Raw genomic sequence first — 15,433 nt, 5'->3', positions numbered from 1 at the left:
TAAGGCATCTGCCAAGAAAAAGCCCATTACAACAAAGAAAACTATACATAACTACTATTAATAAGTTGCCCAGCTTTACTGTCTTAAATAGCATATTTTTTTCAATCAATAATACAAATCTGTTCACCTTTACTATGTGCAACATATTTTAAATAATAACATTACACAGAATTATTATATGAATATATGAAATTATAATTATTATTTGAACACATAATCATACACTAAAGCTGCTATGGTATTCTGATTAAAGGTCCAAATCACTGACCGGTCGTCCACTTCTAAAAAGACACAGCCTGGAGAATGAGTCGTGCTGAATATGCGCTTGTCCATGGGGATGCGAGGGGCTGGAGACAAACAAGCAAACCCAGATAAAGATTATGAGTCCAGAACTTTACTGGCAACATAATGAGGTCATGTAGTAGTGTACAACGGTTTCAGAATGGGCTGAGGTGAAAGGTCAAAGGCTCGTACCCTCATATCCTGAGATGATGCGTTCAGCGAGGGACAGGCAGCACGGCTCTTCTTCTCCACTCAATCCCTGAACCTTCAGCAGGTACGGAGTGATCCGGAAAGGACAATAACGCATTTCTCCATCTCTGTCTTTCCCTCCTCTGATGGCACACACACACACACACACACACATGTAATACACACTTAATATTCAGTAATATTACCAATTTGACTGCACTGACAACACTGGATCAGAACTGGATGAACTATTGTCTTCTGTAGAGCTGCTTTATAGCTGAATTGAATTCATTTCATATTTAATAAACTCTGCAACGTTGAGAATGTTATTGAACTGAATCAACAGTGGACTTGAAACGAAACGATCGGTCATTTATAAAATAAATAAAGTTTTATAAGCACAAATGCTCGCCTTGCTCTGTTCTGCGATGCACGTTCGTGACTCTCCTGTTCAAACTCGTTTATCAAAACGAACAAATCTTTTTTCGGGTCATTTCATTCGTTGAATGAACCAAATGACTCGGAAAAAAAATTCGTTCATTTTGATAAACGAGTTTGAACAGGAGAGTCACGAACATGCATCACAGAACAGAGCAAGGCGAGCATTTGTGCTTATAAAACTTAAACTTTTTATTTATTTTTGAAATGAGCGATCGTTTCGCTAGATAAGACCCTTATTCATCGTCTGGTGTCGTTTAAAGCCCTTTGAAGCTGCACTGAAACTCTCATTTGGACCTTGAACTGTTTGGACCCCATTGAAGTCCATTATGGAGAAAATGCTGGAATGTTTTCATCAAAAACCTTCATTTCTTTTCGACTGAAGAAACAACGACATGGACATCTTGGATGACATGGGTAAATTTTTTAGCAAAAGTTTTTTTTTAAATGAACTACTCCTTTAATACTGTTATTTTCTTGCTTTGAAGCAATCTGTATCGTCTAACTAAATGAGACAATTAAAAAGTCATCAGGAAGCAGGGATAAAGTCATAAATAACTCCTCTGATAAGGTGGAGGACTGACCTGAATCGACAGAAGAAGGACTTGACCTGGGCACATTCAAACAGAGCCGCTGCTTTGGAGAGCACAAACACAATCATATTATTATGAGCTGAATTCATCAAATCTGTTGTTCGCATGATTAAAACAACCAGCTTTAAACGGATACTTGACCCAAAAATTAATTTCTTTACTCACCCTCAAATTGTTCCAAACCCGTATGAGTTTCTTTCATCAGCTGAACACAAAAGAAGATATTTAAAGAACAGTTGATGAGTCCAATTGACTTCTAATGTATGGGAGTCATCATTTGTTCTTCAAAATATCTTCTTTTGTGTTCAGCTGAAGAAAGAAACTCATACAGGTTTGGAACAACTTGAGGGTGTGTAAATGATTTTTGAGCGAACTATCCCTTTAAATTGGAAGTGTGACATCATGAGGAGACTCGCCGTTGTCCGTTCCCACATTCCAGTGTGGTAGCCGCGGCTGCGCCGTGTGCGAGTAAAACACGTTGACGTCCTGATGGTACAGTAGGTCCACGAACTTGGCAGATTCCAGAAACTTCCTCTTGCAGTGAAGCACGCTGGACGCCTGTTCAGACGCGTAAACCACCTTCCCCGAGGCCAGAGAGAAGACCACCACAAACATGTCCTGAGGACACCAGAGAACGGTTCGTGAACTCAGGGAACACGCTCATTAAAGCAAGACGGACGGCCCACGGGGAATAGAGTAAAACAACAACAGACTCCACCAATCCATACTTCACCAGTTGAGTGATTACATGAAGAAGTGCAAACATTTCTAAAATGTTACGTTTAAATATGCAAATTATGAATTATCTAATCAAATATGCACTCATTTGCATAAACGCCCAGAACTGAAATCTGAACATTGGATGAAAACGGGTTAAAAAATTATTCATTTTGTTGACTGAAATTTTAGTCAAAGGTTTCACACAAAGGATTATAAACATATCTGTTGATCACTCCATAAATCAGTAAATACTGTCAACAGCCATGTTTTTAAAGTATAAAAATCAGGCAAACGATAAATGAACAAACCCTCTGTAAAATCCTTCAAAATATAGATAGGAATAAAACAGTAAAATCTGGTGTATGTAAAGCCGCGGAAGTGGAGATTTCTGACTCCTGACAAAATTATTTCGAAAAATCTGCCTTAACACATATATATATATATATATATATATATATATATATACTGTAAATGGCAAATAAAGTGCATTAAGGATGCATAAAATCAGGAATAAAACAGTAAAATCTGGTGTATGTAAAGCCGCGGAAGTGGAGATTTCTGACTCCTGACAAAATTATTTCGAAAAATCTGCCTTAACACATATATATATATATATATATATATATATATATATATATATACTGTAAATGGCAAATAAAGTGCATTAAGGATGCATAAAATCAGAAAATACTGTTAACAGCCAGAAAACAATACATTTCACCATGTTTATAGAAAAAAAAAAGTTTAAAATCAGGCAATCTCAAGGCATGGTGAATGGTGTGTGATGATGTGGCGATATTTTAATTCCAAAGGCCAAGGGAACTTTATCAGGATGCATATTATCCTGGATCCATGAAATAACTGGCTTTTAAAAATAAAAATCTGCCTGACTCTATGGGAATTTAACATAGAGGTGTCCTGACTTATGCACCCTGTATTTTAAGGAAAAACATTTATTTATTTATGATACATTATTCATTCACAAAGAAAATTTGTGTCCTTAAAGGTTGGAGTTTTCCCTCATTTTTCTAATTAAGGCATTAAGATCAATATCCAAAAGATGATTTTTTATTCCTCTTTTTAGGCAACTTTAGCATGGGGGCCAAAACTTATTCACATCACTGTATATATATATATATATATATATATATATATATACACTGTATATATATACACTGTAAATGACATTTACAGATGTAAATAAAGTGCATTAAGAATGTTTTTTTTTAAATCAGAAAATACTCTCAACAGCCAGAAAACAATACATTTCACCATGTTTTTAGAAAAAAAAAGTTTAAAATCAGGCAAACGATAAATTAACAAACCCACTGTAAAATCAAAAACAGTAAAATCTGGTGTATGTAAAGCCGTGGAAGTGGAGATTTCTGACTCTTGACAAAATTATTTTGAGAAACGGCCTTAACCTATATATATATATATATATATGCTGTAAATGAAATTTACAGATGCAAATAAAGTGCATTTAGGATGTTTTCTCTCCACTAATCTGAAACAACATGTTATGAACAGCCAAATAGCGCAAAATCTCAAAACTGAGCTGTGTGTTGAAAAATTATGTTTTTGCCTGTAGCCTTAGAGTCACCATGAAATCAAAATAGTCCATATAGTTTTTTATAATATATTGCAGTATGATTATAAATGATTTATTTATAAAAAATCATGAGTCCTTGTAATCTTGAATCAAAATAACTTCCCCTCCCTCTTACAGCAGCATCTCTTCTCTGATGACGAGGACGAAGCAACCTGTTGCTCACATCAGATCCACCAATAGCAAACCATAACCATCCAATCAATTCCCCATGGACTTGTTCAGGAAGCTGTTTCACTCAGATATGTAACAATGGGGAAGAAACTATAATCACAACTTCTTTTTCAATGCCACTAAATGTTTGAGAGGACGTACCGTGTTTTTCAGTGTGTGTTCTGACGTGATTCTCTCCAGCTCCTCCAGTGTGCACACAGTAGCGTCCCGTCTCTCCTCCAGACCCCTGTTCATCAGTAAGTTGTAGTACTCTCTGTTTGCTGCAGGGGGCGGCAGAGGGAATGTCAAATGAGCTGAGCGTCACAGTTAAGTTAATCACAGCGGAGCAGGACGCCACAAGAGAGATTACAACACCACCACACACTGTATAGTACAAGTACAACTGGGAAATTTCACATCACATTACATCATAGACTGATGATAGACATTCATTTCAAGTGATTTCAAACAGAAATCAGCACAAATCTATGCAAGCTTTAATTAATAAAACAAAATGCACGATGATTTAATCCCTTAAACTATCGTTTGCACAAAAATATATTACTACATAAACTCTATATTACCCTTGCACAACTATGCAAACTTGCCATTCATTTATGACAAAATCGCAACTAAACAAAACAAATTTTGCAAAAACTTTGGTGACTATCCAAATATGCAATACATTTATAAATATAGCATGCTTTCTGGAAATTTGTGGAAACATCAAGTGCAGTATATTTTGTGTACAGGTTTTTTTTTAATGTAATTATATCAAGAAAGCCTTAAAACATAAAAACAAAAGGCATTAAAATATAATCGAGGATTAAAACACAATAAAGTCCAGGGCTTATTTCCATTGTGGTCCTCTTCCACATAACGTCAAGACAATTACATGTAGTGTGATAACAATGACAACATACTACAATAACATACAAATTATAGATGTAACTGTCTCCTTGTTCTATTTCGCTACCCTCTCTAACAACCAATCTTTGGTCCTCGTTTTAAAAGAATTAATGCTTAAGATTACTTCAATTTGCCGGTCTAACATGTTCCACTATATAGGCAAATGTTTTTTTTCCTAACATTGTCTTGAATGCATAAGGACAGAGGTCTGATATACTGCCACGAGTGTAAACAGTGTGTGTGTCGTTCACCTTAGTAACAAGACCCAACAAATAATTTGGAACTTTACCATACAATATTTTATGAGTCATGGTCAGTTGTGACATAATAACACGTGACTCAATAGGAAGCCAGTTAAGCTCAGCAAATTGTGCCTTACCTAAATGAGACCTGTTTAGAATTACTCTTATTAATTTATTGTGTGCTGTTTGCAGCCTTCCTCTCTCAGCACAGACTGCCATGGTATCAAGTTACGCCCTCATCCAAAGGCAGGGCGGGGATATGCAGCTCATTTGCATTTAAGGTGGTATACACCCAAAACAGCTCATTTTTAAGCAGTCCCCAAAATGACATTTTCAAATGGTTATAATAAATAAACTATGGGGTATTTTGAGCTGAAGCTTCACAAATACATTCTGGGGACACCCGAGACCAATATTACATCTTGTAAAAAGGGGCATAATAGGTGCCCTTTAAGTCGTTTTGTAAGTCCTTCAAACCAGGAAGTGCATGCATATTCAAACTGGTTTAAAGCCCAGTGACTTTAGATGTTACTTCAGGTAACCATGGATGTTACTTCAGTGTTTCTTCACACTGTATTAATGAGATAAAATGCGTGTTTTATACAGTAGCACAAATCTGTCATGTTTTATTTGTATATATATGTTTGTTTTTATTTATTGGTTCTGTCATCCTCAGTTTCCCCCATCTGATTGTCACCAGAGTTTCATTTTGATTTGAGTTTCAGTCTCTCTAGTTCCTCTAGTGGTGTGTTTCAGTTTCAGTCTGCTCCTTGTCTTGCATTATGTCAGTTCTCTGCGATATGTGGTCGTACGTTTCCTTGTAGAGCCAGACCGATATATCGGCCGGCCGATATTAGGAATTTTCCATAATATCGGTATCGGCAGTTATAATGGCCGATGAATGAATATTTAAAAAATAAAATAAAAACGGACGAAACACGCTTTAATCATCTCTCCTTGGCCTGTTATATTGAAAATGTATGTTTTACAATTTGCAGTATGATGTTATCTATTGCTAATAATAGACTAGCTAACCACAAAGCAAGCTAATGCCACTATCATCAGTGGAAGACCGCTAACGTTAACATTAATAAGCTTGGAAACAACAATGAACTTTTTCTGCCTAAATAAAGTAATGATTACTGTATTTATAACTAGCATATCTCTAGTCACAGTCCCTGCATTGTAAAATGTAAGTTATATTTGCGAGGAGTGAACATTTAGACATAGAGAAAAAGTATCGTATCTTGTGCAGAAAAGTTAGTGAAATCCAACAATATTTAATAATAATAAAAAAAAAAATATCGCCCGATATATCGGAATATCGGATTTTAAAACCCCAAAATATATGTATCGGTATCGGCCTTCAAAATCCTTTATCGGTCGGGCTCTATTTTCTTGTTTAAGTATCGGATTAAAGCCGTGTGCTTGACTACAGCCGCCTAATCCGTGACACAATCACTTAGAGGTGTTGTGGCAGAAAGATTTCCTTGCACAAGTAACATTCAGGAGTGCCGTTTTGCAAGCGATAACAGGATAAAGACATCCTTCATGCATATCAGAAAATTAGGGGTTTGCACAACCACACATATTATCAGCTGACATTAGGAAGCAACTTACAACAAAAGAGAGCACGAATGATTCAGTTGAAAATGTGTTTCCTGTGCTTTGGTGACTGGATAAGCAACAGTGTCATCAGATCATCTGCTGCGCTTCAATCAAAGCTGCCTTATTAACTAAATGAAATCATCGTGCTTGCCCTCACTGAACCACAGCGTATGTTTTGATTCGGTTGCTACTTGTATGGCAGCTGCATTCTAGCGTGTTGAGTTTCAGCATTACTTAACCACATGACGCACACGATGAGCTCACGTAGAAACCATCCACATCATCTCAACACAGGCTTTATACTGTAAAACACAGCACAGGGGAAAGTCCTGAAGGCCTTCCTGACGGACCGTTGCATAATCGGATAATCTGATGGTGTGTTATACAGTAACAGCAGTCGCTCTAGTGGCTTTATGCTTGGAGTCACACACCAAAACAAAAGTGAGTCTACCTTGCACTTGTTTGACACAGTTCAGCGCGTAGTGCAGTGCCTCCACAGTGCTGGCTTTACTGCGCATCCTCTTCTCAGACGGCAGACGCTTCTTCATCTCCTGCACCGTCTGCATCATCTCTCTGTGTGTCTGCCCTCGCCCGTGCTCCGTCTGCTCACTGCACACACACACACGTTTCATTTCAGGTCTTTTTGGACAAGTGCAAATGGTTATTGCAATATAGAAGTACATTTCCACCACATAAGAAAAAAAATCATGAGATAAAAATACATAAACCTGCCGATGAAAGGTGTTAATGTGCCTACTATATACGTACGCATCTAATGTATATGAGAACATGTTTTTGAGAGGATGTGTTTTTTTTGTATTTTGTATTCTTTGTAAAAACTGTGGAAGGGACAAAAACAGAGTCCAAAACAAATTTCCCTTTGGGGACAATAAAGTACAGCTTATCTTATCTTATTAACAAGTTATAATTTTGAGATAAAATGTTGATTATAGCCCGACCGATAAAGGATTTTGAAGGCCGATACCGATACAAATATTTTTTGGTTTTAAAATCCGATATATCGGCCGATATTTTTATTTTTTTTCAGAAACGCGCAACAAAACATTAACAGATTTCCCTAACATTAGTTATTTGTAGTTCTTTATGAGTTTTAACTAAAATAATAATATGCATTTTCAAAAGAAACTTGTTTCTTTTATTGTCTCAACAGAACAGACTGATGATAGTGGCATTAGCTAGCTTTATGGTTAGCTAGTCTATGATGAGCCATAATTTAGCAATGGATTATGTCATACTGCAAATTATAAAACATACATTTTCAATATAAAAGGCCAATTGCTATAACTGTCACGTGCTATTAAAGAAATACTTCAGTCACATTGTCAAAAGTTAAAAGGACAGTCAGTCAACTACACTGTAACAACGTAACGCAACTATTACTAGCTAATTCCGCTCTCGGCTTATTTAACAGCGGCAAAACTGGACATGATAGTCACAAATTCTGTCATGCTTATTTGAGTTAAGAGAACTGATGGGGATGATCTTTTAATTGTTAATGTTATTCAAGCAATGTATGTATCGTGACCAACTCAACGAGTGTTGCCAACAGGAATGGTGTAGAGCGCCCTCTGGTGGACAAACTACACAACTCCAACACTCATGACATGGTTCAAGCGTGTTTCGTCCGTTTTATTTTTATTTTTGAAATGTTAATTTATCGGCCATTATAACTGCCGATACCGATAGTTTTGAAAATGCCTAATATCGGCCGATATTATCGGTCTGGCTCTAATGTTGATCGATTGTAATCATGATAAAAAGTGATAATCATAACATAAAAGTTGAAATTGTTATGATATTTTCTATAATAGAATATAAAGTTAATTTTGTGTCAAAAAACTGAAATAACATACCAAATCAGAAATTTGAAATTATGAGAAAAAAAGACATTATGACTTTGTATCTCATAATAAACAACACAGCATGATTTTGTTTTCTCACGTGGCAGGAATCGGCTTCCATAATTATAATAACTATATGGGTGTAGAAATGATCTGAAAGGTGGAGGGAATTTTAAAGATGAATTTGTATAACTAACATCTGATGTCAACACTAGCCTTTTTTCATTCTTCTAAACCAAACGTCTTTTTGTCGGATGTATTGCACTGAGAAATTGTGAGCTTGTGCATCTTTATTTTCAATAAATAACAAGAACACTATCTCTTTATCTAATTCAATTGCATAAATACATTTTTAAGTGTGACTTGAGTGTCCAAACAGTTTTAAGACCACTGTATGATCTTGATATTAATGCATATCTGCAAATCCCGAGTTGCGTTACTGTACTGTGTAAATCTGTGGTTCATTTACCTGCTGCACTCTGTGTGACGAGAGCTGTGAAAGCTGGAGGATGAAGAGACAGTGGCAGACTTTGAGCTGAAGACACAAAGAGAGAGAGAAACAAGAGTCTATGATAGGACAGGACTTAACCTACAGTATACATGATGTTATACCTCCTCAAACGGACTTGTTCTAGTCCAGTGGTTCTCAACAGGACATGTTGTTTTGTTTTCACCCTGAAATGGCACACCTGATTCAATTAGTCAGCTACACATTAAGCCTTTGAGGCTTTCATTAGTTCAATCAGGTGTGCCATTTCAGGGTTAAAACAAAAATATGGCCTGTCAGGGGGTTGAGGGCCACTATTCTGGTCCCTAACCCTCAGTTTAAGTGATTGATGTACCTCTTAGTGCTTCCTGACCCCGTGGTGCTTCCAGGGCTGCGATTGGCAGAGGAACGATGATGTCGTGATCCAGCGAGGCTGTCGTTCCCGCTGCTGGACTCATGACCACTGTTCATGTCCACATCCTCGTGTGTCTGCTCTCCTCCACTCTCCTCACACCCCGGAGAGCTCTCCCCTCCGCTGGCCCCGCCGGTTCGGTCCGCCTGCCCTGGAGAACGGCTCTCCTCTTCTCCATCGGGCAAGCCGTCTCCTCCCGGCATTCCCCGCTGCGCCCGCTGCCCACCCCTACTGAAGCTCGGATCCAGAGTCGAGACGCTCCACTGCCTTCGTCCACATTAACAACGATGGTCTATAGAGAAATCCATGACCATGATGACGACAACGGTTTACTCGGATAATTGGGGGTTATGTAGTCTTCCATTGAATGAACTAAAAGAGAAACACGGATAGATATCAAACCCATGAAGAAGTACTTTGATAATAACCTGGTGTAATAATTATACAAAGTAATATTGGATGAAATATAAAACTAATATTGAACGAAAATATATTTATGTAAATGCATATATATACATTATATACATAAATGTATGCATTTACATAAATATATTTTTGTTCAATATTAGTGTATGTGTGTGTATATAAATATGTGTGTGTATGTGTGTGTGTGTGTGTATATATATATATATACATACAATACATACATACGCGCACACACACACTCTAATATTGAACAAAAATATATTTATGTAAATGCACATATATGTGTGTATATAATGTATATGTGTGTGTATATGTATTTACATAAATATATTTGTGTTCAATTATTAGTGTGTGTGTGTGTGTGTGCGTATGTATGTACACATATATTTATGTAAATGCATATATATATATATATATATATATATAAACATACATACACACAAACATACATGCGCATATTTATGTATTTATACACACACACACATAAATATTTATATCTACATATACACAAACACTAATATCGAACGAAAATATATTTATGTAAATGCATATATATATATACACACACATATACATTATATACATATATGCATTTACATAAATATAGTTTTGTTCAATATTAGTATATATATATATATATATATACACACACATACATGCATTTACATAAATACATTTTTGCTATTTTTAGATTGTCCAAAATAAAATAAAAAAATACACTTTAGATATACCCAAAATGCATTTTAAGATTTTCTAATATATTAGAAATACATTAATACATCATTTGAAGCTCTTAACATTTCAATTTGGAAAATATATGTTGTCTCAATCCGTGTGGTTTACAACATATATTTAGGATATAATTTGGCCATGGTACGTCAATATGACCTCAACTCTGGATGAATAATGCTGGAGGCTCATTATGTCTCTGCCTACACAATCTAGGATAAAATTAGCAAGAAAATAACTTGATTTCACCACATTACGTCTCATTAACTAATAAACTTGGCGTTGTCGTGTTATGGAAACAACATGTTGTTTTGCACATGCAGCACAGGGTGGCCGGGTGTCATATCAGCTTTCACTCTCAAAAACAACAGCCTGCCAGTGTCATCCACAGACTGGACTATTTACATCACAACACACATTACTGACTATACACAGGACCATCATCATGTGTGCGTACTGCATCGCTTACACACTCCGTCCCAACATGTTTTTACCTTTACTTCTATACTTCAATTGGAAGATCCAAAGTGCCTCACAGAAATCTTTGAATGTGTTGAATTTCTATATTTCACACATAAAATGCGAGTGGTGTGTGTACATCACCATATAGGAGGATGCCAGAGTGTTGCTATATCTGTATTAAGTCTTCAAGTCCGATTACTTATAAATATGCAGCCTTTAATACTTAGGTTTAGTAGTTCTGATTCAGCAAACAACAGAACATTTACATCAAATTTTATTGCCTGTATATTTGTTACTCTGGTCTTTTATTGTCAAAGATTATTGATTAAGGCATTACTTGCCGCTTCTTCATAATTGGATTTATCTCCGAGTTAAAATAGATTCAAACTAAATTTCTCCAGCAGTTTATTTTAGTGATGGTTCTGACGTCTCTCTCTGTGTTGTGAAGTCATGACCTGTGTGTGTAATGTACAGTGAATCGGACTCAGTCATTCTCAGAATAGAGTGCAACTACGTCAGGTGTAAAAAATACATCAAAAAATAAAACAAGTGGAGATCATCTGAACCATGCTTTTTTTTTTTTTTTTAAGACAGGCTGCACATAGAAGCTATAATAGGGCAAGTAAAAATGGCCATCAATGACAGAAAATATGTCCAAACATGCCATTTAGAATAAGCTAAAACATGACACTCAAACAGAAAGAACATGGCTGCAGTCAGTGCTTTTAGGAAATATGCACATGATCACATGATTATGTAATAGACACGTATACAAACACGTTTCTTTGTCATTTACATTCATGCATTCTTATCATATCTCATGTCTTTACGGTTAAGAAGTGGTAATGGATCTTTTGCAACAGGTGATCATCTTTATGGATTCTGCATATTACTGACAACTATAAAGCAGTACATGCATATTTAAGAGTTATTGACATAACCGATATGTGTCCTTGTGAATCAAGTCAACTGCATAGCAATAACACTGGAAAATTCATTAGTTGATTTTTCCCCTACATGTTTCTGTGTCTAATCATTTGTCACATGATTTTGAGTGTGTTTCTAATCATTGTTAAATCACCTGTGCTTATAAGAGTTGCCTCTAACTCCATAAAGGGTATTGTGCCTGATGAAGAGCTGACGGTCGAAACGCAGAGATAGGTTTTAGATCAGTTTTTGAGATGTAAAATCTACTCCTTACAGAGGAGGTTTGCCTTAAAAATAACTAAACACACTTTTAAATGAGTATAATTAGTGTACAAATGACTCAACAGACAACTGATGATATCAGACTTGTTTGAGTTAAGGTTTCCCCTACACAAGTGTGTTTAATAAACTGCTAACAAACATCTAGCTGATGAAATATTTCAGAACGGTGTAAAACTAAATTTCGAGGTTTTCATGACTTTTCCAGACTCATTTGCCAGATATTTCCTGCTGGAATAGATTTGTCTGCTAAAATGAACAGCATAGGCCAATTATGACTTTTTTTCTTTATTTTTTACACTGAATATGAAATTTCTGTAACTATGCCCTAATATTTGTTGGAAAGTTGCATTAGCCCATAACTGCACCACTGCTTTCTAATTATAGCCATCCATAATCCATAACAGTTGATTGCACATTTCCATGACTGTGATCATTAGATCATTAAATCTTATCATAGACCTTATGGCACCAATAGTACATTCACAATAAATCACCATCACTCTTGGACGATCCAAACAAGAGGTGCACCAGAAGAACAAGCATCTTCCAAAGTTCCCACATAACTCATAACGAAAGCAACAGACTATATGTTGATACTGATGCGCGCCTCCGCCATGCACATGCACGGCCACGAGTTAGCAGAGAGAAAGATATTCCGCTAAAACCCTCTACCCGAGCCGTACATCTCACACAAACCCAGCAACATCACAAAATCAAAAGCTTTTAAACGAGACACAAGTAATACAATTTAGTATTGAAGTTGGGTGAGCAGTGCGCATGCGCACGGAGGAGACGTTACTGGCGGAATAAACGGTTCACGAAAAAAACACAAGCAGGATAATACCGATTTAATGTATCAGAAGTGAGTGCTCATGACTGTATAATATAGTTCATTAATAATATAATCATAATAGTGATATACAACGTTACCTGAAATTGTTGATAATGGAAGACTTGAACGCTGCGTTTCTTGTCTTATTAAACACTACAGCAGAGCAGTATTATATCTATATCTATAAATCACTGTTGAGAGCAGTAAAACAATGCAAAGTTAGCCCTTACTTGTTGTTTATTTCAATTTTCACTTGCTCCAGTTTCTCATGTGTCCCTCCATTACTCCTCCGGAACGCAACACTTCACCCACGTGAGTTTGGCCGCCCGGAGCCACGCCTACTTCACTCCCATTCGATGGGAGCGTTTCCCTACGACAGTCTGATTGGTCGAGGGGCGTAGACAAAACAGCCTAGCATAGAATGCGGATGACACTCACGTGTATCACCATGTTATACAACCAGAACAACACAGGAACAACAGATTGAAACTATGACGTAGCGGTGGATAACGCCACGCCCTCCACAGTTACACTACGGTGTTGTACGGGCGCAATTATGATTTTTGGGCCTCATATTTTTATTTAAAAATATCATAAATTATCATATAAAATGTAAATTATCATAAACTGCCGTCACTGCATTGGGCGTGGCCATTCGTTTGATCATACACTCTTAGAAGAAAAGGTTCTATATAGAACCTTAAAAGGTTCTAAAGCGCTACGTATTTGGAACCCCTAAAACGCAATGCATGAATGATCACAAAATTCAAGATATGGGGTTTAAAAAATGTAATTAATCAATATCACACGAAGAGTGCCATTTCAGTTTTTTATCCTTCAAAAATCAGCATGATTAAAATGGGACATTTAGTTACTACAACAGTTTAATAAACAATAATTTAATTACAACTGCAAAATGTTGCAGAATAATGTAATATATGAATGAATAAAAGCCTATAAAGAACCTTTGTGCCAAAAGGGTTCTTTCTTGTCATTATCATCATTTTCTTTTGCATAAAAGGTCCTTTGCAGTTGAGTAAAGAACCCTATATGCTACATATATAGAACCCTTTTTTCTAAGAGTGTATAGTGCATAAGGTTCTATACACGTTACTAAGAATAAAAATAATAAATATTTTTTAAAATAAATATCTAATATATTAAGACGCGTGCGGTTCATCCACAATGCACCAAGTAGACTTTTGCTGACAGAAATCGCAATGCGATTATGAATTTTGGGCCTTGTACTTATTAAAATAGTCATTGAAAACGGTAAAATAAAGTAAGTAGTATGACCTGCTTATAGGATCTGAATTGTTGCCTGTTAAAAGAGGCAGTAAGGAAATTATGTTTAGGTTGTTAAGTCTTTATTAACATACATATAGGTATAAGATACGTTGGTACAAATCACACACACAAAAAATGCCTTATTATTTCAGTTGTTTGGATCGAGGATAACTTTTATATCTAAGGTTCAATTTTGTTTTAAAAAAATGGCTACAAAGAAACAGCCTTCTGTAGAAACCCCTCACACCATTGTTGTCTTGAGAGATGAATGCTATTCACAGGTACATAATGTGCGCCTTCGTCTTGAATGAAGACTGCAAACTAGATTTAACCAGGACAAATGCAGTAGTGCACATCAGAACAACAGTATTTGAAATAAAAAGTGATTTGTAGCATCATCTGAAGCAATCTGATCCATTAAACCTTTGAGTAACAGCAATAAAAAGCAAGCTTCATAATGACTTCCTGAATTAAGGCTCCGTTGAGAACTAAAGGAAGTTAAATCAGTTTTATTGAGCCAACACGGGCAATTCAACACACTTAAGTTAGTAAGGCCACAGTATAGAATTGCACTTGTTTACAATTTATACACATGTGAGACAAAGAAATACATACAAAAAAAAAAAAAGCTCAGACAAACATAAAATGTTTTGGCACGTGAGCAAAAACCCCACCAAAAATCAATCAATACTACTGAAATCTGATTAAGCTAAGATATTTCAAAGCAAACTATTTCTACACAAGGTAATACAAATGATGCAGTTAAATTATAAGTGAATTACCACTTTAATCTTTCATTAATATCTCAAGCTTATATATAGCATTTTTCTGTGCAGATATTCTGAGTGAAATCAGAGTAAAGTTCTCGGTTGTTACGGGATGGCAGTGGAGTTTATCTCCAGGCACTGATGGCTTGACTGTGGTTGTTCAGGAAAGGCTCGTGCGTCTTGTTGGCACTTAAAAACTCAGACACGGCCAAAACTA

General features: G+C 36.1%; 1 protein-coding gene across 5 annotated transcripts in view; it reads right to left on the bottom strand.

The window, feature by feature from the left end:
- The window catches only part of per3 (period circadian clock 3), a 29,163-nt gene extending 15,654 nt beyond the window's left edge, over window positions 1-13,509 (bottom strand). For 2 of the 5 annotated variants that reach the window (XM_039674236.2, XM_039674239.2), the window contains exons 1-9: window positions 13,393-13,509; window positions 9,448-9,876; window positions 9,075-9,140; window positions 7,195-7,352; window positions 4,147-4,265; window positions 1,919-2,120; window positions 1,494-1,545; window positions 475-614; window positions 269-347 (exon numbers count right to left, since the gene is read on the bottom strand). In XM_039674236.2, the coding sequence (XP_039530170.2) occupies window positions 269-347; window positions 475-614; window positions 1,494-1,545; window positions 1,919-2,120; window positions 4,147-4,265; window positions 7,195-7,352; window positions 9,075-9,140; window positions 9,448-9,707 (1,076 nt within the window). In that variant the 5' untranslated portion in view covers window positions 9,708-9,876; window positions 13,393-13,509. The other 3 variants (XM_039674238.2, XM_089125287.1, XM_039674237.2) reach the window with 2 other exon arrangements.
- Between the last annotated feature and the right edge of the window lie 1,924 nt (window positions 13,510-15,433).

The sequence above is a fragment of the Pimephales promelas genome, chromosome 21 (genome assembly GCF_988280905.1).
Source record: "Pimephales promelas chromosome 21, fPimPro1.hap1.1, whole genome shotgun sequence".
NCBI classification, from domain to species: domain Eukaryota; kingdom Metazoa; phylum Chordata; class Actinopteri; order Cypriniformes; family Leuciscidae; genus Pimephales; species Pimephales promelas.
Note: the sequence above shows the minus strand (reverse complement) of the source record. Positions and strands in the feature narration are given on the sequence as shown.